We start from the raw sequence: 26473 nt of genomic DNA on the forward strand, positions 1-26473 counted from the left end.
AACACGAGTTATTGAAGATTTACTGATTAAACTGATTTAAGTAAAACTTAAAGTTCATAGTGAAACTGAAATTCAGTTTTAGCTAAAGTGCAAATGCAAAGTCTCTCTGTGTGTTTGTACAGTGATTCACCACAGTAACATTTTGATTTAATGCTCAGCAACTCCCACAGTCATTGTTCTGTCTTAAGGATAAATTAATTACATTTGTTGGACACGGTTCGTCAAAATGTCATTATTCATATTATCAAGTTCATGTTATACCCAGAAAAGAAATAGATAATTAAAAATAAATATCAATAAATACACATAAATAAGCAAAGTCAGCAGAAACACCACAGATGTCGTCAATGAACATCTGTGCAGACTGAAAAGCAGAAGTAGAAAGATGAGTCTAAGATGAGGAATGAATAAAAACAACAGGAGGGGAAAACCAGAGGTAGAAAACAACCAGATTTTTATTGGCAGATTGGAGCAGAGAGGCCCGAGTAATCACAACTTCTGCATTTGAGTTGGAACCCGGCCCTAAGGAAGCCAGAAATCAAATTACTAATCACACAGGCTGCAAGTGTCGGGCCAGACAACGAGAATCTGCTTCTTTACTGTGTAGTTGTGAAAATCTTGGATCCATCAGACGTTTAATGTTGTTGAGAGTAGAACTACTGGAACTACAGGCATCACTAACTTTCTGTTCTAACGTCTGACCTGTAGGTTAAAGTCATGCTTTTCCTTCTGCCAACATTGTTCAGACAGAAGTTATAAATCATCTGATGTGCTGCGTACAGTATTCAAAACAAGTACAGCCACAAAGTATTTCGAAAAGCTTTGGCAAAACAATTCTAAACCATCCTGAAATGTTTTTACTGAAGGAGAATCAGCTGTAACCCTAAAGTCCAGTTCATGCTGTCCACATGTCCACTAGGGTATGCATGACGAATTTCATTATCTGTGACCACATAATAAATAGAAAATACAATTAATATGAAAGAATATAATGGGGCTTAAAATAGGTCCCTGTGGTACGCCACATGAGGAAGTTAGTAATCCAATAAAAATATTCTGCTGCAAAGCCACAGTATGAATGAATTAAAGACACCAGATCACCTTTAACCACAGCTCCTATAAGTTGTTTTCAGCTTCTGCCGACTGGCAGTGGTTGAATTTCATGGGATAGATCTTAATTTGCTGATGACACCTTTGTTTTCATCTTTGTTAAAATAAAATAAACAGGTCCTCAAATGTTACTGTCCAGTACACTAAGATAGAAATACTGTAATTTGAAATCATTTGAAGTCAAATTCTTCACTAAAAAAGTCAAACGTGGAGTAAAGTATTAGAACAAACTGGTTTTGTGGTTTCTAATAATGAGAAGAACAAATTTTAATGGGAAAATAATTTGGGACATTTAGACGCCTTTTAACCCAAACTGTACTGTGGTTCTGTTCCGCATGAATCTTTTTCAGACCCGTTCGGTTCCTCCAGTCACAGACACAGACACAGAATGTTCTTAAAAATGTAAAACCTTTATTTGGCAAACACAGACATCGTTAAAAAACGGGTAATGCCGTACAGTCCCTGACACTTCAGCGATAACATACAAGGCACAATAACAAGCTCATAGGATTCCAGACAGCAGTCCTACTGATAATATCAGTTTGAAGGCAAGTCCACATCAGTCTGAGGTTTCCCTCGTTTCAGTACCACAGCTTCCTCGTCACAGTCACTTCCTACCTGTTCTCAGTAGCCAGTTCATCACAGAAAATATTACAGATATTTAAATTACTTTCATACATCAGTTTTTTTGCTTTGGATTTCCTGACTTCCAGGCTGCTCGTCTCTTTTTCCACGATGAAATGAGAAAACAATGTGAAATGCCCACGTTTGGTTTATGATCTAGAGGCATCCAGAGGTTTTGCCAGATGTTGGTGACACTAAAGCTCATCTTCTGAGGAGGAATGAGCTGTTTGGCTCTGCCAAAACAAACTGACCACTCAGCACCTTTTTCCACCACAGTAACTTCTTCAGTCAGCCTGGTAGAGGCCACGGCTACCCACCAAACCTCTGTGCAGGTTCTCAAACGTTTCAGTGCAGAACTATATTTGAGTTCAGTTCACATGTGACTGCAGGTGAAGAAACGATAATGGAGAACGACCAAAGCACTGACACTGAAAACTGCAGCAACACTTGTTGAAATAGGCCCAGACAGCTTGGAAATCCATCAGGAAGTCCTATTGTCAGCCTGTCTTCATGATTTGTGAGTATCATTACCACATTTAAAGCCATGAACAGCTGCTCCATAAGAGCAACACATGGAAAGTTCTGATGGTTTGTGTTTGACTGGTGCTCGGTCCACTCGTCCAACAGCTCAATGAAAACGTACGAGCTCGGCCACAGAGGCTTTTTTCTGAGGGAGGAACTGAGGCCAAGGATTTGGATTAAAATGAGGTTCTTCCAACTGGTTTCTTTGGAATAATTCTGGAAAATGTTCCTGTGGTGGAAAATGGTCTGAAGTGATCTGTCAGACTGTCGCAGAGCGATGCTGCTGCTCACTAAATGTCTGAGCTGCATTTACGTCACATCACAAGTTCAGACGAGCTAAAGAACCAGTGACACGTCTACAGGTTCCAGTTGTGCGTCTTGGCGTTCAGTCATTTCAAGAAGAGACGTTTGAGGCTCTTCTCATGTTCCTGCTACCACTTATTTTAAATAACCAGTCATTTTCAATCCAAAGGCTAGGTCTTCACGTCTTCACGTCTTCACGTCTTTACGTCTTCACGTCTTCACGTCTTTCACAGCAGTCAACAAAATGTCAGTATAATAGTCGTCTCAGAGTCTCAGCCTCACATCATCGTGGACGTAGCTGGACGAGTTTTAGCTTCAGGGTTTTAATCACACAAACTGTATCTGCAGTTTAGGAACCGGACTGTGAACCTGCATCAGAACTACTGAGCTCAGAAACGCTCACACACAGGAAACGTGTCACGTTTACTTGTATTTTGTATTTGTGGTAAATCTGATGCGACGTAAACGCAGCTTCAGAACAACAGCTCAGCATCTTTTGCTTGGATCATACAACTAAACTAGTTTCTCTCTTTTTCTTTCTTTTCCAACAACAAAATCATATTTTAAAGAGTAAAAAACAACAACTGAGATAAACAACGAAATATTAGCTAAAATTTGTTCAGTAGTTCTTTTGAAATTTGGACCACAACACTTTTCTCCCTGTATCGTTCCAGTTTCAGTTCTGCAGAAGAAGCACTGAGTTAATTTTGCTGCAGCATGGTTTTGATCTGCTTGGAGGTAGTCTCATCGTTCAGATGTTTGGTCGTATACCTGCGGGGGCGGAGGACTCCGGTTAGTGGTCGATTAGTGGATCATAAGATAAGAGACTTCGAAAAAAAAAACTTAAACTAGTGAAAAGAGACGAGTTTTAGCTCCAGTGAAGGAGAAAAGTACTAATACTTCACTGTAAGAGTACAAATACTAAGGTAAAGTGACTGGAGTACATTCTCTCATTAGATAAATGATTCATTAACGTAAAGGTCGGATTTTACTGTTGCTGTTCGATCTGTGTTCAGATTCATCTGCTCGTTAGTGAGACTGATGCTCTGCTGATTGTGGGAAATGATTTCAACAGCACATTTTCTGATCAACACTGTTTCACTATTGATTAAAGTAAACAGGAAACACATTTCAGTGTGTTGTTCATTCAGTTCAATGTTAATACCACAGTATACACGAAAACTGGATAATGCTGCAGCCCCATGTATTTACACATCAACATGTTTTGTAACATCCTATTTCCTCTGAATCTTTGAATACAGGTGGTTTAGTTCAGTCTGAGCGGTGCTGACAGAAGCACCGTGTTTTAAATACTTGATCTACGACCCTGATGACCCTGATGACCCTGATGACGTCCAGCTGGAGCTTGTTTGTAGGACAAAATTCTTACTTTAGTTATTTAACTTTCTCTTTTTGAGTTGTGCCAGATTCTCTGCTGTGTAAAACCGACAGTTTGACAGTTTTCAGTTCACTGTGTAAAATTCTTCATTAGTGTTTGTGAAGTGTTAGAGTGTGAGGAGGTTCACGGACCTGAGAGCGTTGAGTAATCCCTCCACGCTGCTGGGCGGCTGCTCCTTCAGCACTCGGATGCAACCTTTCATCTGTAAATGACCAAAAGTGAAACCACCTTTATTGGTGCTGCAGCAGAGTTCTTCAGATCCCCACACCCACAGGAACCCACTGCAACCTGAGGAGCAGCTGCACACACAGGAAAGGTCTCGTCAACCTACGTCTATGTTGGAGGTCTTAACGAAGGCTCCGGCCGGGTGAACGTGGTCGTACAGGATGATGACACCGACCATCACACGGAGGCAGAACAGCACCGTCTCCTCGCTGGTGAAACGACTGCGATACTCCCTGCACACACACAGACACACACAGAGTCAGGACCTGAGCTGATAGTGTGGTGATGGTGATGCGTTCAGGAACACGTCAGGACTCACGGTGTATCCAGCATCACTTTACACACACTGGCCATGGTGCTCAGACAGTCCGTCGTGTTTTCGATGGGGACGTCTGGATTCTACAAAACGAAGCAAACAGAGACAGAAACGGATCAAATGAGTCTTTTACCATTATAACAGGACGTGGAGCTGGTTTGTTGAGCCAAGAAGCTGCTGGTGTGTTTTCATTAAATGCACAGAGGACGCCCTCTGCTGGTGATTTATAAAAACACAACTAACAGTTGGAAACTGAAAGTTAACAAAGTAAATAAAAGTCAACAGGACACAGTAAAACAAACTGTATTTGGACTCACGTCTGAAACAAACTTTGTCGTAACGTCACTTAGCGTCTTCAGCATCGGCGTGGCGCTGGCGTAAAACAGAGACATCCGATTGGCCAGCTCGTTGTTGACCTCATTTCCTGCGTCAGTCTGAGCAAAGTTGCCATTGAAATCAATCAGGAAGGAAAAAGTTAAACATCGTGATAAAGACAGTTCAGTTCTATAAAAGGGCTCAAATCGATTTTAACCACTGATAAAGACGTTTAACGGTGTCTGTTGTCCTTAAACCGTCGCATGAGACGAGGAAAAAGTTCTGAAATCCTTTAACAGGAAGAAAGAAATGGACGAAGCTGTAACCAGAGGACGGGACGGAGACATAGACGCCATTAAAGTAGATCTACTGCACAGGGAGAACATGTCCACAGTAATTACAAAGAGGAGGAGGGTGGAGGAACCAGCAGACAGCACTGAGCTACACGAGCCTCGCTCCACCCTAAAAACCTGGACCCTGTTCTCCTTACGTAACCGAGACCCAGGATCATATGAGTAATGCTGGATTAGATTATGTGGTTAGAACAGTGGATTAGGACACACTTGTTTTGTCTATTTATTCCCAGTTCTAATGAATGCTGATCCTCTGCTGTACAGAATAAATCCTGTTTGGAGGAGGTGTTCTGACCCAGCAGAACTCTAAACCAGCAGAACTCTCTGCTGGTTCCACCCTGATAAACTCTTCAGACCTGAGGCTGAACGTTGGGAAACGAGTTGAGAAAGAGACGAAAGACGAGAGACGAGACGTTTGGAATCAAACAAACAGGATTTAAGGAGGAGGTTTGTTAAGAGGGAACACACACACACTAACACACACACACATCAACATTTAGCAGATGCTTTTATACAAGTCGGTACATGTGTAGGCAGGGCAGCGTGAGGAGGTCTTGTCTAAGGACCCATACTGGAGTTAGACCACGGCTGGGATTTGAACCCCAGTCTCCCACAAGCGAGGCGGTGATGTTACCACTACACTGCCTCAACTGCCCCTATCGACTCCCCCTGACCCCCGCCCTCTGGACCCAGACTCTGGTCCTGATTCCGCCCCCCGTCAAACCTGCTGCTCCAACCGAACGGTTCTGGTTCTGCACTTACAGCCAGGTTGTTGATCCTCATGCGGCTGATGGTTCTGCGATAGTAGCTGAAGTCGTTCTGGATGGCGGGGTTGGTCATCTGAAACAGAGACAGGAGAGACGTGAAGAGGAGGAGGAGCGACGGGGGGAGGACAGGTGAACGAGGAGGTGGGGGGGAGCAGACCTTGAGCTCGTCGAAACGCAGCGTGAAGTGCAGGATGTGGGCGAACTGACGGGCCAGAGCCTGTTTCTGCTCCAGATGTTGAGTGGGAGTCGAACCAGAGCTGGTGAGGATGTCGAGGAGACACAGCAGACTGGACTCTGACGGGAGGGGGACAGGGGGGAGACAGGGGGGAGACACTGAGCAGGTAGTCGAACATCAGTGTGAGTTTGTCTCTAATCTAACAAGGTGATGTCTGTCCTCTGGGGGGCGCTACAGCACAGGTTTTGTAATGAGCTGAGACAGAGACGAGCAGGAAGTTCTGAGACTGATCAGGTGTTTGAATCGAGCAGGTTCAGGTCCAGGTTCAGGTTCAGGTTCTTACCCAGTTTCTGCGTGAACTCGTAGAAGGTTTTGAGTTTAACGACCAGAGGAACCACAGCGGACCAGGCCTTCTCCTGCACCTTCTCCACACCAGGACTCTGGATCGCCTGAGAACACAAGTTAAAACTTAATGGACCCAGTTTAGGACCGATCCTGGTCCTGAAGTTAATGAAAACTGACTGAACAGCTCAGAGACACAAAGAACTTGAACCTCTTCACTTGTCAAACCTCCTGAACCGGATTCTCTCCCAGCTGACTGACAGCTGACTGACAGCTGATCCTCTGTTACCTGTCGGATCTCCTCTCCAGCTCCTCTGTACGACTGCAGGTCTTCCAGGATGAGCTGAGCCTCCGTCAGCACCTGGTTCACCTTCTCCCACACCTCCGTCTCCGACTGCGAGGGCTGAGCGTCTGCAGGGAAACACACGTCACACACACACGTCACACACACACGTCACACACACACGTCACACACACACTCCTGTTTGCTGACCGGTGGTATCGGCACACGCTGCATGTTTGGACACATCAAGCTCCACTGGTAGATTTAAAACTGCACAACGTGAAAAATTAAAAGGAAGTATCTCTAAATTTATCAGATTGATCTGAAATGTGTTCGTAAATTACTCCAGTAGGCGTGTGTGTGTGTGTGTGTGTGTGTGTGTGTGTGTGTGTGTGTGTGTGTCTCACTCTCAAAGTCCAGGAAGAAGTTTCCACCATTGTTGTCGATGTCCCTCGTTAACACCTTGATCAGGTTTCCCATGCTGTGGAGACGAGATCAGAGGGAACTGGGATTTAGTTTTCAGTCAGTAATGCAAAGTAACTACGTACATTTACTCAAGTACTGCAGTAGTACACAGTAGTACAAATGTATCAGTTTATTTTACAGCATGTACTTCAATGTTTTATCATCAAATAACAACAACGTCGCCTCATTTCACTTTGAAATCAAACTAAACTCTCGATTCATAAATTTCTTTATTAGAAGCATCGAAGCGTCTTTACAGCTACATGAAGCTGTGTGTATGACAGATATCGTGTTAATGTAAGTATTCATTATTATTATAATGTAGTCTGTGTGAGTTACAGTGAGAACTCTGTACTAATGGTAAATGTTCTGCACTTATATAGCGCTTTTCTACCTAGCAGGTACTCAAAGCACTTTACACTGCGTCTCATTCACCCATTCACACACACAAGCACACACACATTCACACACCGATGGCAGAGCTGCTATGCAGCTGACCTGACTCACCGGGGGCAACTAGGGATTTCAGCGTCTTGCCCAAGGACACTTTGGCATGTGACGTGGCAGCCGGGAATCGAACCACCAATCCTGCGATTAGCAGTCAACTGCTCTACCTATTGAGCCACAGCCACCCCCCCCGCCTGTACTAATCCAACTGTAGCTTTAACGTCCAACAAATTCTCATCTTCAACTGTTTCTGCTCTTCCAGGCGTCTGGAGTTTTATTCCAGCTTGTTGTTCGTCCAGTCGTTCGTCCAGTCGTTCGTCCAGTTGTTCGTCCAGTCCTTTACCTGCCGTCCATCCTAATTATCCCACCCTGACTCCCACAGCTCCACCAGCTCCTCTGGATGAACGGGAGCTGCCAGTTTCCCTCAGACAGACTCGCTCTGTCCAACATCAACCTCCTTTTACTGATTTGGATTGAAGTGTTTTGGACTCTGGCCCGGTTCATCAGTCACCTTATTCTGGCTGTGTGCGTAAAGCTGCTCATTAACGTCACCGCCTCATCAGTGACATGTAAAAATACCTGAAGTTGTGGTTCAGTGAGAGCAGATTTAAACATGAAATCACATTTTTATAACTTCACAGTAACTTACATCTGAAAATGAGTCGAGACATGAAAGTAGTGAGTAGTGTGAGGAAGCTGCTCGGCTACAGTTCAGGGACCACAACGTAGTTTTAAAAATATCTCTTCTGTTAATATCTGTTAACCACCAACACTACTTACTGAGACTTAGCATCTTGCATAAAAATACGACCAACTTTCCAGACAGCATGTGACAGAAAGTTCGAGGCTTGAGCAACAGCTGCAGCCAAAAACCGACCAGAGGAACTTCACAAGTTGAAAATAAGAAGAAAGGAGAAAACCTGCTGAATAACGTGCAAACACAGATGATGCATGTTGAAAAGAATCAAACAGGACAGAAGATAAACTTTAACTTTAACTTTAACACATTCTCGTTCTCTCAGCTTCAGCAGTGTCGTCACGCTGCAGTTCACTCGTTAAGAACCTGTCTGAGAGTCTTTCTGTGCAGCCTGGCACGGCGCTACGAGCTGCAAACTGAACTGGAAGCTGCGTGTTCTGGTTAAAAATGGAGAAAAGAGGAAGTGATGAAGTCTCTGAAAGTCTGGCCTAAATTTAAAACGGAGGAAGTAAAGCAGCTCAGCTCAGCTCAGCTCAGGTAGAAACTCTGAGAACAACAACAGCGCGCTGAGCAGCTGAAAACCCAACACAGCTCAAAGTCTTCAATGTAAAATACTGCAAATGTAAAATGTTTGCAGCAGAAACACTGAGTTCATTCCTCAGGAACTCCTTCTTCACCCATGTTTGATGTTTTTCTGCAGGAGTGAGTTCACGTTTTCATGTCTGTGGGTTCATTTAAACCGATACCTGGTGAACGTAGCTCTGCTATAAGAAGGACTGACTCCTTATTTAGTCAATTTAACCAAGTGTGAAGCTGCCAGGTAACAAAAATAAAGAATAATGAGAGCGAAGGCTTCAAAATAAAGATGAACAAACCTCCAGACAATCACTCAGGATACAAAGATGGAACAGATTCAGTTTGTACAAGAGATTCTTGTCCAAACTAGACGTGAATAGATCGATTATGTGACTGAAATCAGATAAATCAAAGTTTCACTGTGTTTTTTGTTCATTTATTATGATAATGAACAAATGTGGAACTTTTAAAATCTGTGTTTAGTTGATTCACTTCATCATTTTTTTACCCAATAAACACAGAAAGAAAAGATGTTGAGTCTTTTCACTCATCAGCTTAATTAGTACTTAATAAATATTTCAGTTAATTTAGAGTTTGATGCTGCAACAGAGGAAAACGTGAAATGTTAGTTTATAAAATGTTCCAGTAACGTTGCTCTGGACGATTCCGACATGAGCAGGTTAATTAGCAGCAGATCGTGATTCACTTCTGGAAACACTCGCTCTCTGTCACGGATTGTGCCGAACTGTTCAAAAAGAATATGTCTCAATGTAAGATTGCAAAGAACCCGGGTTTCACCATCTGCAGTCATATTGTGAAAGGTCTCAGGGACTCTGGGGAAATCTCAGTGATTAAAAGGTCAAAGGGCAGAGGCACACAGTCTGCTGCTGCATCCAGAAACCTGCAAAGATGCCAAACATCGACTCTGCGCAGAAACGCCGCCCAGTTCTCTGAGTCACACGGAGGAAAAGATGGAAACTGTTCTGTTGACCCAGTATCAGTGATGGTACAGGGAGCATCAGTGAGGAGCTCAGTAGACACGAGCGCCGTCCGGCCTCAGGCACGTTCTACACTGTGGTTTGTAGACAGACACTCAAATATATGAAGCGTCATGAAGAGGGGCTGAGGTCTTCAAACAATGAAGGAGTGATGACAACAGAAGCTGTTTCTACTGTTTCAATGTGCTGCAGCTTCAAACTGTGATTATATGAACAAAATATGACAAAGTCTTTTCTTTCCTCCTTCATTAATAACTCACATGTAGTGTAAGTGCTGTTTTAAGGACCTCGTGGTTTACGTCTAGAATATGTTTAATATCTGATCTAAATCACATCAGAAAACATTTAACAAACACCGTCACCAGCTCCTAAAGCTCACGTCAGTAAAACGAGTGAATGAGCCGCAGGTCAAATCTTTAATTCTCTAACATGTTGAAGCAAACGAAGATTTAACTGATCCTCTGTCGATAGCTGTTCGATCAACTAATGATTCCAGCTCTTCACCACTGCTCAGTCCTCAAAGACGCTTGGAAACATAATAAAAAGACAAACGTGGGACAAATACAGCGAGACCCCAGCAAAGTAAGTGAAGGAGTCCTCAAAAGACTTAAACTAGTCCCTAAACCAAACGTGATGGTTCGGTCAGAAATCAGCGGTGCTGCTTCGCTGGTGGAGGTTTGGTGATGTTCAGGGAAAGTGGATGGAGTAAAGAACGTCTCCTCGAAGTTTCATCATAACTCACATGAAACGAGAAGCGAATCCAAACCATGACGAACATGGACCATTATAGTAAAGTGAGTACTTTTACTTTGAATTTATATTTCTGTTTATACTTTTACCAAACAGGACTTTTCCTGTGAACTACATATATTTGACAGTTGTAGTTTAACAACATGTGTCAGACTGAGCCAGAACTCATCATCATGTTCTTTACTGGTTATTCTGATGGTTTTTGTCTCAATAATTATTTGTAAAATGTTATAACGCAGCTTCCTGTGGCCCAGTGTGACGTCTTTAAAAGTCTTTAAATGTCTTTAAATGTCTTTAAAAGTCTTGAAAAGTCTTTAAATGTCTTTAAAAGTCTTTAAAAGTCTTGAAAAGTCTTTAAATGTCTTTAAAAGTCTTTAAATGTCTTTAAATGTCTTTAAAAGTCTTTAAATGTCTTTAAAAGTCTTTAAAAGTCTTTAAATGTCTTTAAATGTCTTGAAAAGTCTTGAAAAGTCTTTAAAAGTCTTTAAATGTCTTTAAATGTCTTTAAAAGTCTTTAAATGTCTTTAAAAGTCTTTAAAAGTCTTTAAAAGTCTTTAAATGTCTTTAAATGTCTTGAAAAGTCTTGAAAAGTCTTGAAATGTCTTTAAATGTCTTTAAAAGTCTTTAAATGTCTTGAAAAGTCTTGAAAAGTCTTTAAATGTCTTTAAAAGTCTTTAAATGTCTTTAAAAGTCTTTAAAAGTCTTTAAATGTCTTTAAATGTCTTGAAAAGTCTTGAAAAGTCTAGAAAAGTCTTTAAAAGTCTCCGTATTCTGTTCACTGTGGTAGAAAACAGAAAAACAACAAATCCTCACTGGAGAAACTGGAATCAGAATTTTCAAACACTAAACATTGTAGATTATCTAGTACACGTAGTACACAGTGTAGTTTGTTGTGTCTTGAGTTCAATGGGTTTCAGTGTTTCCAATACAATATAAAACTATATAAGGTACAATGAGTACTTCTATTTTAGATACTTCAAGTACATTTGGCTGATTACACGTGTTCTTTCCCATCAATCTGAGTTATTCAGAGTGTTTTTCTCTGGTCAACATGAGAACAGTTCATGTTCATGTTGCTGCTGTGGAAATACTCCAGTACAGTATTTACTCATGAGTACTGTGTTTGTTTTACTACGTTGGAGGGGGGGCCGGAGCTGGTGCTGATGTTGCAGCTTCATTCAGTTCTGAACATGAGATAAAGTCAAAGAATGAAGTCGTGCAGCAGCAGCAGCAGCAGCTTCCTGCAGGAAACACTTCACACATCAAACATTCAACGACGTCGTCAAACCACCAGCTCGTGTACTTTTACTACTGCACCTCAGTACTTTTACTACTGCACCTCAGTACTTTTACTACTGCACCACAGTACTTTTACTACTGCACCTCAGTACTTTTACTGAAGTACCAGGAGTATCTAGGAGCACTTCTTCTACTTCACTATTTCCATTTTCTGCTACTTTACGCTTTGACCTCTCATTTCAGAGGTTCATGTCACTTTTCTTAATAAGACGTCATCGTTCGTCCTGTGACGCCCCCCCCCCCCCCCCCCCAGCTACATGTGACGTCACTCTGAATTAAATTATTAGATTCTAAACATTAAAAATCAATTAAAACGTCTTGTGCTGTTATCACCAGCCTCTAATGTCCCAGTCCTTCATATGAGGACTGTGTACTTCTACTTTGACTTCAGTAAACTTCATGTTAGTCTGCTTTAGAAATGCAGTACAAGTACTAGTAAGTAGCAGTATGTTGTAGTACTATCTGTGCTATTCTTCGGAACTTCGGCCTGCAGCTCAGTACTTCAACAGTAGTAGTACTTGAAGTACTACTGTAGGACTACTGCAGTACCTCAGCTGTACTACTGCTTGTTCCGCTCGTCACGTACCTTCATAAACCGCCTGATGAGGAAGATGTGTCGCTGCTCTGGATCCGGACCTGAGGAAACCCGTCTCCTGCTGGACTTCAGTCTGGGGACACAATAAGAAGGACAGTTGAAGCCCGGAGCCGCGTTTTCCTGGAGACTCTGCAGGACCTGACATGTCTGATCAGAGACCAGGATCCACCCAGAGAACGGATCCCCCGGCCCTCCGCCCCCGTCGATCCACAAGTCCTCCGCAGACCAGAACCCAGCCCCCCGGTCCCTCCTCACCTTCTCTAGTAGCTGATCGATCCGTGCGGGTCGATGGCGCGCGTCCGGCTCCGGTGTGTCCTCGGTGGTCCAGGTGTCTCCCGGTCCGCCTCCTCTACATGCTGAGTGAGTGAGAACCCGGAAAACAGCCGCGCTGCGCTCCGTTAACTATAAAAGGAGTGATTTCCTCAAGAGGAACTGAGCTGTGAGCCAATAGACGAGCCGGGAGGGGGCAGCGTGAGCGGGGCCCGGGGCCCGGACAGGTCCCGGTGCCCGGGGCCCGGACAGGTCCCGGGGCCCGGAGCCGGACAGGTCCCGGGGCCCGGGGCCCGGAGCCGGGTCCGGACAGGTCCCGGGGCCCGGAGCCGGACAGGTCCCCTCACCCCAGTTCACATGGGTCAGATTAATAATCAGTCCTACAGAACCAGGTCCAGTGTTTGATGAGTCAACTGATTTGTGGTTCTGGTTCTGTTCAGTTCTTGGTTCAGGTTCAGACTTCGTCCTGACAGTTGTTTGTTTTATTCATTAAATATAATAAAGGATGAATTCTGGTTCCAAACACATGACTTTAAAATGTTAGATCCTGGTTCTTAAAGATCCTGTTCTCTGCTGGTCTCAGATTAAATGATTTATTTTTTACTTCATAATCTTGAAGTTAAAACTCAAACATTAGACAAACGTATGATCCCATTTCAAAAAGTAATAAAGTATGAACCCTGTTATCGTTCACAAATGATCTTCTGTATAAAACCAGTTCAATAACACAGTTCGGTTCTGTTTAGGATGTTCTTCACTCGTCTTTATTACAGAAAACTCCTGTGGGTTCAGGGAACACGGGTTCTGGACCAGGCTGAACATCTGTATTTTAGATTTGACCTTTAAATTACAAACCAGCTGGTGATGCTGTGTCTGAGAATAGACTCGACTGCTGCTCTGTAAATAATTTACATTATGGTTCTACAGACGAGACCTGAGAGCTGACACAGGGTCCATCAGCGTTTCAACAGCAGCACCAACATTTTCTTATAATATTTATTTACAATCTGCAGAAATGAAGAATTAAAGTGTGTTTATAAGCAGTCACATGAGCAGAGGAAGTAAATCAACCAGATGCACAGTGATAAGAGAAGTAAAAAACAAGCTGAATACTATTTACAGTAGATCTAGAAACTGCAGAACTGTGAACATGATCAAATCAAGTGAGAAACTGTGTGAGGTGCAAAAAGCAGCGTCAGCAGCACGTTGTTAAATGTAAGAGCAACGTTAAACCAGTCAGATGTTCGAATTCTTCTTATTAATTGTTTATTTGGCCACATGACAGCAGCTACTGCACCAAACTTCACTGGTTTTAGACAACAGGTGTTCCCGGTGCTCAGCAGTGCTCTGCTGCCCCCTGCTGCACAGGAACTACAACACCTGTAAAGGTAAAGGTAGGAAACAGGAAGGAAATAAGGACATAAGGAAGTAGGAAGGTGTGCGGAATGATGTCTAAAACACGTAAAAGCCTGAACGATGTCTGTAGTGTCGAGTTAGAGTTATTTTACTGACAAATCCATGATTTTACTCGGTCATCGCCCATAACAAACGCAGGCTCGCTCGTGAACTACATTTCCCATGCTGCCCCACGCACACGGAAGTGCGTCATCACCCGTGACCTTGGCTCTCTTCTTCACTTGTTCTGTAGCGGCTGCAGGAGGAAAGCATGGCGAACAAGGAGCCCGGTGTAAGAGTTTTCTGCTTTTTTAAAGTAACGTGTCACATTTGTGCGTTTAACGGTTCGTTTTTCTGCTGTTTTACGATGTTTGGACGTCGCTTCGTGACGTTACTGTGTAAAACAAGTCCCACACGTGAGTCAGGCTGCAGCTGATGTGACGTTAAGCTAGCTTAACTGTTCCAGTCAGTTTAGCTCGTTGTCATCTAGGTGAAACGTTAAGTTGGATACTAAACTATAACTATTTAATCTTAGTTAGCCAACACTTCACCCACTGTTTAGCAGGAATCATGAACTCAGTCTCTAAATTCGTAGGCAGAGATGCCAGCGTCGGTTTAAATATTAAATTATTACATTGGTACATTCATTCACCTCCTCGGACAGTGTTCTCACATCTAATCAGAGTTAATAAAACCTACTCCTACTTCACAGTTCGGTATAAATAATTAGAATTAGGTGGACACAGTTCATACAACCAGTGTCCTTCGTTTGTTCAGATAACGTTAGCTGTTCTGTCAATGGCCGTTTAAATACTGGACCTTTTAAAGGTTTCTCTGGTTTTAGTCTCTGTGGATCTGTGGAGATCATAATCCAGTATGAAGGTCACTCAGTGTTGTCTGTGTGTGTTAACCACGAAGGAAAGCTGCCATGAAAAAACATGAAGAGCTTGGTCCACCATCGTGGGACCACTGAGCTGAAGCTTTGCTCGGGATCTCTGGTCCCAGCCTGAGGCCAGGCACCTTGTTTTGGCAGAGCTCAGTGGGGGACAGGGATTGTGGACCTGGATTAGAGAGCTCAGGTAACAAGGTGCTGTTGAGTTGACCTCTGTAGGTGAGAGTCAGAGCTTTACACGTGATGCTGATGAGAGATATGAACAGTGCTGTGACACACGTCCCTTTGAATGGATCTGAAATGAGACGAGCTGCTGCGTTTTGGATCTTTAGGAGAGGTTTGATTGTTCATGATGGAAGTGTGGTCACTGCAGTAGTCATGATGAGCTGGTGGATTGTTCATAGGGTTCGATGTTCTGATGTTGTACAGGGTGAATCTGCTGACTGAGAGATGGAGCAGATGTGGTCTGTAAAGCTTAGTGGGTCGTCGTGATGAGACACTGGACTCATCTGGTGGAGAAGATGGAAAAAACGGGGTGCGAATGATCCTGGGGATGTGGTATAGATGAAGAGAGGAGGGCCCAGAACAGAACCCTGCAGCACACCTGTGGAGAGACAACAAGAGCTGGATACTAGCCCCCGTCAGGGTCAAAGTCTGCAGACAGATTGAGCAGGATTAGAGCTGACAGCTGGAGCTTTTTCAGTCTGTGGAGAATCGGTGGCTTAGAATGACCGCTCCTGACATCAAGAGGCTACGAGGTCGAAGTGTTTCGAATGGGGTTGAAACTGAAAAGAAACGGAAGGAGGTCTGTGAGTCTCCACAAGGGAGGGCTCATGGGTGGGCTCCTTTATCTGTGGGGGGGGTGACAGAGGGTGCTGTTTGAACATGGTGGGATGTGTCAGTGGTTAGTTTTAATGACTGGGCTCAGTGTGGGACTGAAGTCGATCTCTGTTTCAGGGTTTTCTGCAGCAGCTGCGGCAGATCGCAGGCAGGATGTCGTCCGGACCTCGTGGTGCAGGACTCGGCATCAAACTGCTGATCGGAGCCGGAGCTCTAGCTTATGGAGTAAAGGAAGCCACGTACACAGGTAACCTGCTCCATGTCCAGGGTGATACTCATATGAACCAGTTTCTGTGGCTGATTAGCATTTGTTAAAAACTGTTTAACTAATAATATTTTTTACTGTTGGCACTTTAACAAGTTAGTGAAGTGATAATATTTATGTATTTTTGCTTCTTATGCTTGAAACTAGTAAGTGAAGGTGATAGTATGTGTACTTTTACTTTGACTTTAATTACATGTATCTGATAACATTTGTATAGTTTTACTGCTCATATTCTAACTAATACTTGTGTACTTCTGATAAATGTGTACTTTAACTTGATTATTTTAACTACACAATGCTAATGATAGCTGTGTACTTTGAGTGCAGTTGAAGGAGGACATAGAGCGGTCATCTTCAGCAGGATCGGGGGGATGCAGATGGACACGGTTCTCGCTGAGGGTCTCCACTTCAGGTACTTACAGCTGTTACCATGGCAGCATCACTTTTAAGGAGTGGAACAAGTGCTCAGACACTTGATATTTAGTATTTTGTTTTATTTATTGAACTCTGCACACAAACAAACCTTTAAGTCAGTTTCACTCAAATCGATGACATGACGTGAATAAACACGTGTTTCATGTGTAAACAAACGTGGAAGCTGTTAATGAACTCGGGTTTGATGAGGCTCAGACTCATGTTTTATTGTTAAAGCTGTTATGAAGTATGATGTGAAGTGGTGACAGGTGTGTCCTCACTGATATGATAAATTGTTCACACGTGAGAAATCAGAAGCTGCTTCTTCACTCTGACTGTGGTTGTGTTCAGGATTCCCTGGTTCCAGTATCCCATCATCTACGACATCCGAGCCAGACCCAGGAAGATCTCATCTCTAACAGGAAGTAAAGGTGAGACTCACACAGGAACTAGACACTTTTTAAACAAAAAAAGTTTTGCTGCTCAAATAGAACCTGCAGCTTTTATGTCCAGTATCTAGTGATGGGTTCAATAAGTTCTGAAGCTTCAGGACCTTCTTGGAGCTCACATGACAGAAACCTCTCAGGCCGTCTGAGGACGTTTGTCCTCTCACATTCAGCTTAACCTGGGTTCATGTCTGAAAGCAACTTCATTGAGCTGAAAAATGATTTGAAGGTTCAGAGCTTCAGTGACACCTGGTGGATTCTAAAAGTCACAGCAGCTCATCCAGACTGGAGCTGAAACTGATTTTAACAGTTTTAGTCCTAATAAAGGTCTTAAAGAGCTTCTACACCTACAGGCTTTAGTTAGTTTGTTTTCTCTCTTGGTGCAGTTCGTTTCATCTGGTGTTAACACAGTAATCACCTCCAAATAGAGGGGTGCTCGATTCGCTTCATGGTGAACTCTGGTGCGGTCCTCCTGGTGAGAAGGTGTATTGGACCAAACGAGACCAAACACCTTGAATCGCATGATTTGAGGTTTGGCTAGTGTGTAGATTTATATTTCTCTGCCTGGTTAATCTCAGACCTGGGGCCGGTTCAGGTTGGGTGACCTCCAACTGCCAGCTTCCTCCCAAGAGCCTGGGGGCCGCCCAGAAAAGGAAAGCCCCGCCTGAGAAAGTCACATGAGCCCCCCCCACACCCTCCACCACCAAATTTTATCATTGTTTTCCAAATATTTAAAAATGTGATGTGATGTTTTTGATGTATTTATGTAGATTTTTACTTTTTATTGGGTAATTTCAGGTTGTTAGGATGAAACACTCTTAGATAAAAGATGCGAGTTCTTTAGTGTAGAGTTAAACTGCAGCTCGAATATTCAGGGCTGCGTTCCACTCTAATCAATAATCAGGTCTCTGTCTGGTTCCTCTCAGACCTTCAGATGGTGAACGTCACACTGCGAGTTCTGTCCCGGCCGTTTGCGTCCAACCTGCCCTTCCTGTACCAGCACCTGGGAAAAGATTACGACGAGCGCGTGCTGCCCTCCATCGTCAACGAGGTGCTGAAGAGCGTGGTGGCCAAATTCAACGCCTCACAGCTCATCACGCAGAGAGCTCAGGTACGACCACACACCTGGTTCCACTACGTGTACACACAGAGGATTAGTAGAGAGAGGTCTGAGTTTTAGAAACGTCATCACCTCACAGGTTCAACTTCTTACTTAGACTGACTTGATTTGAATAAGTACTGGTAAAGGGACGATGTGCATCTGGTTTTAATTTAATGAAATCAACCACATGAGCAGCACAATTCAAACGATACAGAATTTCCTAGAAAAAAAAAGAAAGAAATAGAAATAGAAATATAATCTGTATTTTAAATACAAACCTAAATAAAGAACGTACCAGATACTAGGATACTACAAACAACTAATACGAGGAGGCATCGCTCCATGTTATAATCTCTCCTTTCATTCAGACACTCCTCTACATTCCCTGTCTGCAGACTTTTGTCCTGCACATACACTCAGTTAGAAACCTGCATATATGTAAACATGTTCTCCAGGAGAAATCTACCTGAAGAAACCAGAATGCAGGTTTCAGAAACGAGCTGCTGGAGAGAGACGACTGTAACCAGGTTACTTACAGTGCCTATAAAAAGTATTCACCCCCTTTGATGTTTTATCTTTTTATTGTTATTATAAATCAGTCATGGTCAATAAAAGTTGGCGACTTTGACAACAAAACATTCAGAAAAATACCTCAATGTCAAAGTGAAAACAGGTTTCTACAAAATAATGTGAATTAAATAAAAATATATGAGGTGAAATCAGTGTTTGTATTAATATTTACCCCCTTCAGGTCAGTATTTAGAACATAAACCAGAAGCATACAGTGAAAGCTACACAGAAATGATTTAACAACAACAAGTAGAATGTTCTGGAGTGGAGTCAAAGCCCAGACCTCAATCCAACAGAGAATTTATGGATGGACTTGAAAAGTGCTGTTCACAACCGATCCCCACACAACCTGACAGAGCTTGAGCAGTTTTGTAAAGAAGAATGGCAAAAATTCCAGTGTCCAGATGTGCAAGAATAACATCCACAGAGGCTTCATGCTGTGATTGGGGGTGAATATTAATACAAACACTGATTTCACCTTATGTCTTTTTATTCAATTGACATTACTTTGTATAAACTGTTTTCACTTTGACATTAATGAGGTATTTTTCTGAATGTTTTTTGTCAACTTTTATTGACCATGACTGATTTATAATGTCAATAAAAGGATAAAACATTCAAGGAGGTGAAGACTTTTTAGAGGCACTGTAAGTGCATGTAAACACATCTTGGTTGTTGAGAAGTAGCTCCTTCAACATAACAAACAAAACCCATCTGTTTTTAATTTTTATTTCTATTAATTTAATCGATGTCCTAATGAAGGTCGTTACCATGTTTTCTATATTAAGTCGAGATAAAAAATAAAGTGCTGTGTGTAAACTGTTGTATTAAACTTCAAGTCTAATTTAGGTTGAAGAGTAGAGTCATTTTTAAAGTAAAGTTTCTGATTTCTGCTTCTCTGGTGGGAATATTTGGAATAATTTAGCAGACATGTTGTTTAAGGTTCAAAGCTTCTGAATGAAACGTGTCCCTGCTGCAGGTTTCCCTGCTGATCCGCAGAGAGCTGTTTGAGCGGGCCAAAGACTTCAACATCATCCTGGATGACGTGGCCATCACCGAGCTCAGCTTCAGTCACGAGTACACGGCCGCTGTGGAGGCCAAACAAGTCGGTAGGTGGAGGAGGATCACAGCTCATCCTGCAGTCAGACCGTGTGGCATATTACTGTGTGTGGTCGATTAGTTGGTTAATGACTATTTGGATGTAGAATGTGACTGTCATGTTCCTCTCCAGCCCAGCAGGAGGCGCAGCGAGCTCAGTTTTATGTGGAGAAGGCCAAACAGGACCAGAGACAGAAGATCATCCAGGCTGAAGGAGAAGCTCAGGCTGCCAAGATGGTGAGCTGACGTAATTTTAACCAGGTCATGTTCAGGTTATTACCAGTATTGGAACGCGTCAGGCAGCAGAAGACAAACACTGTTCTCCTCGGTGAAGACTTTAGATGAGATGTGTGTTTCTGCTGCTGAGGAGTCGAACAGACACGACCGGAGAGAACAGAAAACCTGCTGAGTCCAGATGTAATGAACTGTATGGGTAACTAGTGCAGAGTTAACTCTCTTCTATCATCAACCACAGTGAATCATTTACTTGCATCAGTCCGGGTGATGTTGTGACTCCGTCCTGCAGTTAATTCAACAGCACTGCTGAATGTTTAAAATCAAATATTTAATTTGGCAGACCTGGATTAGGGAGCTCGGGTAGGAAGGTGCTGTTGAGCTGAACTCTGCAGGCAGCTACTGGATAGATGGATGAAGGACACGTGCTGCTGCCTGTTGGATCATTTGGTTGTGTTAATAGTGTCTGAACAAGGTGATGAGGAGTTGGGCTGCACGTCTGACAAATGGAGACAGAAGAGGGTTTTACTGAGGAGAGAAACTAAAGAGTGAGAAATCTAAAACCCTGTAAAATAGATTTAGCAGGTTGGTTTAAATCCAGCAGTGAGAGCAGCTGAGTTTCCAGAAGGCGGCGGCCTGTTGTTGTGTCCGTGAGGTGTTTTTGTCTGAACAGAAGCTTTGGACACGTGAGACCACGCAGCCTGCCACAGTTTGTCTGTCAGGTCTGTGACAGCTGGACAGTGAAAGAGGAAAAGCAGCTTCATGTCTTATTATTTCATACAAACAACAACCAAAATAAAATGAGTTGAGAGAAATGGATCACACAGATACAGTTGAGTGCAGTTTAAAGTTGGAGTTATTGAGATTGAGGGTTGTTTAAATACTGTTCTGTCTGCAGGTGCAGCTCAGTGTTAGATCAACTGTCATGTCACAGATTTAAAACTGACTCATTTACAGTCATTACCAGCTGAAACCATGTTGAGCTGCACCTCAGGTAAATTCCTGTTCTCACATTAACCACTTTCACCTCAACACTGTGAAGCGTGTTACACAAACACTTCATGCAAATATGCAGTAATTATTTTCCTGCCTGTAAACATGCGTGAGAATCTTAAAGCTGAGCAGCGACACGCCTGATCCTCAGATCGCTGTTGTTTCAGCACCACTCGTCACATTCGGACCGGCTCAGCCTGCTGTGAATCAGCCTCAGGCCAACAGCTCACGCTCTCTTTGTAGCTGTGTAACAGTATCCTCCTGAATCCACTGACACTGTAAATGTTTGTTTGTGTGGCAGCTGGGCGAGGCCGTGTCAAAGAACCCAGGATACCTGAAACTCAGGAAGATCCGGGCGGCGCAGAACATCGCTAAGACGGTAAGTGTCAACCTGCAGTGTGTCTGTTTTATTGTTATTAAATCTGACATCAGAGACAGACGAGGGCTGTCATAGTCATAGAACAAACCTCGGCTGTCAGACACCTGATGAAGATGAAAACGTGACATTCTGCAGCAGGAGTCAGAGGCTTGTTACTGTAACATGCACTAAAACACATCATGAATTTTTACATGTGAGTAAATCATATACACAGGTCTGTGCTTCTTTATCCTGCAGTAACATTTCAGATCATTCCCCTAATATGATGTGACGCTTGGTAAAAACCAGGAACAGAAACAGGATACTGGATCCTGACAGGAAAGCACATACAGTGTAATCCAACACCCAGGATCCCTCGCAGCTGCGGGTCTTTCGGAGACATCTGTACCTCCAGCAAAGGGAGGATGATCACTGAGCTGCAGAAGAGAAGACGTCACTGATCCCGGACAAGTCAAACAGCTGATGAAAACACGCTTCTTTGTTTTCACGTAGATGAAGTGAGTTACTCTGCACAAGTTCTGGGACATCTGACTCTAACATCATCCGAACACTAGGTGGCGCCAAATGAGCACAAAACATCACAGGATGGAAACAAACGGAGGATTCGTCCTCTGATCCTCTTTGAGTTGCCTCCTCTGACCTTCAACTACATCCAGTCGCTTCAGAACGAACCTTTAAAGTTTGACTTATAAAACATGAATTTCTCGCTGAGCTCGTGTAGAAGTGAGTGTTTTATAAGAACAACAGACTCCTGGACACCGAGCTGCTGCTGCTGAAGCCAAACACAGACGTTGTCATTAATAATCAATTATAATCCCAGTTCCTCTGCACAGAACAATAATTCAGAGATTTAACACCTGTTGTTAAAATGTAAAGTTAAATAAAATGTAAGGATCTGTAAATTATTGAAAGACGTGAATTGAATTCGACACGTCGCCTGAGACGTAGTCGTTTTGCAGCCTGTTTACCTCTGAGCAGCATCACGTCTTCCTTTAAGAACACCCTGGACGTGTTTGGAAACTGAGGACACTTCAGTTCTTTATTTAAGCTGTGAGACCTACAGAGTGTGGTTTGACTTTGTGTTGCTAAAATCATCGAGGCCTTTTCTGTCAAAGCCGTCGTCTGGATGTTTCAGCATTAATGGAGCCCCCACAGACGTGCAGGTTACCCCACCACGCCGTCATCTCTGCTGCCTTTTGAGCTGAAGCCTGGAGTCTCCTCCGATCTTTATCCTGGAGGACGTGTTGTCCAGAATCAGATTATGACTCCTCAGACCTCAGGACAGTCCTCCTCCATGAATGAGCTCAGAGAAGCAGCAGAGTTTCTGGATCTTGTTCATATGCGGTTGTGATTTTGCATGATAGAGTTTTAATTTGCATTTGTGGAAACGGTGACGAGCTGTGTTCACTGACGGTGGACGTGTTCCTGCAGGGACTACACTACAGAATCGAGCCTGGTTTTAATAAAGATTGTGGAATTTCAGTATTTATTCAGAATCTTTTAATGATAATAAATAATATTGTACAACATATCACTAATCATCATTAACTACACATTCATTAGATTCTTCCCAGTTTTACTTCAATAAATGTTCTGAAGTCGTTGAACTGTTTCCCACAGTCTTCCACACTCGTGAACTCAGCCTCTCTGTGATGCTGTTTTATACGCAGTCCTGGTCCGGACCAGGCGTTCTGGTCGTGGTGTGTGTTTCCTGTACTGATGCTGAACGGGCCTCAGTGAATCAGCTCAGTGTTGAAGCTCTGACAATGTTCCCATTGTGTTCGGCAGCAGCAGCACAGTGAGGCTGAGAAACTTTCCACCTGTGCTCAGTCTGTCTCTCTGTTTGACCTGCAGGTGGCGCAGTCCCAAAACAAAGTGTACCTGAACGCTGACAGCCTGGTGCTCAACCTGCAGGACAAAGAGGGCTTCAGGTGAGTCCTCACACACAGCTGCTTTACTTTACTACATGTTTGAACATGCCGGTCATCACCAGGGTGGGATCAGAAGACTGAGGATTGAAGCTGTTGCTTTAAACAAGAAGTTCCCTCTAAAACTGAAAAGGTCTGAACAGGAACAGAAGCAGATGTAACAGGAATCATGAGTGCAGAGTAAAATGAGCAGTTTTCTGATAGAGGTCTGGAATGAGAACGGTACAAGAACAGTGTGTGATGTGTTTAGTTTCACAACAAACACTTCACACATCGAACACTTGGTTCTAGATGTTTGGATTCTTTGGTTCAAAGCTCAGAGTTTCCATGAAACACATCTGAGGACTCAGCAGCAGCTGATGCTTCGTTTTCTCTCCTCTTTTATTCAGTATGACGTCGCTGAAGTAAGAAGACATCTCTGCTGCTTCGCCCTCATTCCTGCAGTTCTGCTCCACCCCTCCTCGTCTCAACTCTACGTCGGGTCTTCAGTCTGATCCAGTTTTATCTGTGAATCAGTCACAGCAGCTGATTGACCTCTTTCAACAGCCACTTGTAGAACAGTCAAACTTCACTGCAGCAGATTCAAGTCATTACATTTATCAAGTGAAATCAGAGAGAAGCTGCTGCTGTTTGGTTTACAGACGTCTGCTCGACAGGTTTGCACAGAGGTAAAACATTAAACCGGCATCGTGAGCTTCAGCTCTTCAGGCCTGAACCATAATTAATTCACTCACTATTCTACAGTTCATCCATGAATCGTATGGAAATGACGAATAAAATTAAGATTAAGGTTTAAAAAAACTACAAAAGTCAAATTCTACCAACACCAGAGGAATCTTTTTAAAGGGTCAGTTCACCTAAATCATCAACGATAACATTAATGATGGGCGTGTCCTTAGTGAACAGGGGTTAAAACTCTGGAATAGAGAAGAGTTGCAGTTATTTCAGCTGTTTAGAGAAATGCAGGAAAATACTGTCATAAAATTTAAACCGTGAAAGGTTTAGTTTAGTTTTACCATCGCAGCAAATGTTCATGATTTACAAGCTGAGGCCTGTAAATAATTTTACTTTGAAATATATTTCTTTCTAATAATGAGACCTTTCATCAGTTTCTATAAACACCTGCAGTGTTTCTATCAAAGTGCGACCACCTCTGATACAGGATGTCGGCAGCTGAAGAGAGAACATGTTTGGGATTTGGATGAAATGACCCTTTAAATGACAAGTGGCCCGGATTCTGCTCTGGTTCTTCACTGTGCGTCAGGTACAGTGTGATTGCTAAATACGTAGTAAAGGAAAATTATTTCTCTGATTCACAAAGAGTAACTTTAATCGTCCATCAGTTATGTTATGATATGATAAACAGTTACTAATATGTTATGTAGATGATGCATTTAGCTGGTTTGACTACATGTGTGAAGTGTATTTACTGCAGTGTCCATGTTTGAGCCGGTTAGCTTAGCATAAAGACCGAAAACAGCCGGCTAATAAAATCCACAACATGTGACTTATGCCGTTTCTTTATGCTAAGCTAACGAGGCGTAGCTTCAGCTGTAGGAACCTTCACTGGTTTTGTCTGAACATCTTTGTTTAATGTGCAGTAATGACAGGATTGTTTTAAACAAATGTACATGAGACCAAATGTAGGTTGTTTGTCAGATCTGCAGGAGAAGTCCCAAGCTGCATCAGTCCAGGTGTTTCCAACCTGTCAGACTGACTCTTACCTTTAATACCAGACAACACACAGACTGTCTTTGTTTTTTGTTACAGCTCAGTGTGAATGAAAATATTTCATGTCCTGTTTGTCTAAGACCAGACTTCCTGTCTGTCCCGAAGGTTTGAGCACTAATTCCAAACTTTAAATTAAATAAATAACCCGAGTCTGTGTGGAAATCAGTGGATCTGGATCTTTTTGTACCTGAATTACGTTTAAAAGACGTTTGTTTGAAATCGAATAACAAAAAATCACATGTACATAAGTTTTTACAGCCTTTCTCATGACGCTCAGGTTCATCCTGTTTCCACTGATCCTCCTTGAGATGAGTCCACCGGTAGGAAATTCAGTTGATTTGAGGTGATTTAGAAAAACATTCAGCTGTATGAGGTTCTAGAGTTAACAGTACAGTGTCAGAGCACAAACTAAATCATGGAGTCCAAGGATTTATAGACAGGATAGTATCAAGGCACAGATCTGGGGACGGGTACAGAAAAAGTTATGTAGCATTGACGGTTCCAGTGAGCACAGTGGCCTCCATCACCTGTAAATGGAAGTTTGGAACCACCAGGACTCGTCCTAGATGGTCGCCGGCCAAACTGAGGGATTGAGAGACAAGGGCCTTAGTCAGGGAGGAGACCTGAGAATCTCTGCAGCACTCCACTAATCAGGTCTGTACGATAGAGACGTCAGATGGAAACCATAAGAAACAAGATTAAACTCTTTGGCCTGAATCCAGAGCGTCACTTCTGTAGGAACCCAGGTACCTCAGCACCTGGACAATACTATCCCTACAGTGAAGCATGGTGGTGGCAGCATCATGCTGTGGGGATGTTGTCCAGCGGCAGGAACTGAGAGACTGAGAGCAATGTACAGAGCCATGCTTGATGAAAACCTGTTCGAGGGGACTCTGGACCTCAGACGGTTCATCTTGCAACAGGACAACGACCCAAAGCACGTAGTCAAGATCACAAAGGAGTGGAAACAGGACAACTAAATGTCCTTGAGTGGTCCAACCAGAGCCCAGACTTGAACCTGATTCAACATCTGAGATTTGAACATGACTCAGCACCGACGCTCCTCATCGGACCTGATGGAGCCTGAGAGGTTCTGCAGAGAAGAAAGAAAGGAAACAGGAACCAAGTATCCTAGAAAGACCTGAGGCTGGAACTGGTGCTAAAGGTGGTTTAACAAAGAACTGAGCAAAGACTGAAAACTTAGGTACATGTGAGTTTTTTTGTTTTTAATAAATGTTTAAATATTTAACACAAACTTCTTTCAGTTTGTCATTATGGGATGTTTCTTATAGCACATAATGATTTATACCATTTTAGAATAAGACCGTTACATCTAATGTGGAACCAGTGAAGCA

The 26473-nt window shown here is 43.0% G+C and overlaps 2 protein-coding genes across 2 annotated transcripts; one reads left to right on the forward strand and one right to left on the reverse strand.

Annotated features, from left to right (window-relative positions):
* Positions 1–1501: 1501 nt before the first annotated feature.
* On the reverse strand, positions 1502–12973 carry LOC113171752 (protein FAM49B-like). Its single transcript, XM_026374371.2, has 12 exons — positions 12817–12973; positions 12553–12634; positions 7142–7215; positions 6741–6862; positions 6453–6558; positions 6092–6228; positions 5930–6007; positions 4817–4933; positions 4503–4582; positions 4290–4416; positions 4090–4160; positions 1502–3330 (listed from the first exon to the last, which is right to left on the reverse strand). Exons 3-12 carry the CDS (start codon positions 7212–7214, stop codon positions 3261–3263), a joined length of 981 nt encoding a protein of 326 aa, XP_026230156.1. The 5' UTR covers position 7215; positions 12553–12634; positions 12817–12973; the 3' UTR covers positions 1502–3260.
* A 1465-nt stretch (positions 12974–14438) lies between these two features.
* LOC113172217 (prohibitin-2) lies at positions 14439–25286 on the forward strand. The gene is made up of 10 exons (XM_026375085.1): positions 14439–14518; positions 16076–16205; positions 16551–16635; positions 16989–17068; positions 18010–18194; positions 19735–19864; positions 19987–20090; positions 21382–21459; positions 23314–23390; positions 23777–25286. Exons 1-10 carry the CDS (start codon positions 14498–14500, stop codon positions 23793–23795), a joined length of 909 nt encoding a protein of 302 aa, XP_026230870.1. The 5' UTR covers positions 14439–14497; the 3' UTR covers positions 23796–25286.
* Positions 25287–26473: the final 1187 nt, after the last annotated feature.

This window comes from Anabas testudineus, chromosome 17 (genome assembly GCF_900324465.2).
Source record: "Anabas testudineus chromosome 17, fAnaTes1.2, whole genome shotgun sequence".
NCBI classification, from domain to species: domain Eukaryota; kingdom Metazoa; phylum Chordata; class Actinopteri; order Anabantiformes; family Anabantidae; genus Anabas; species Anabas testudineus.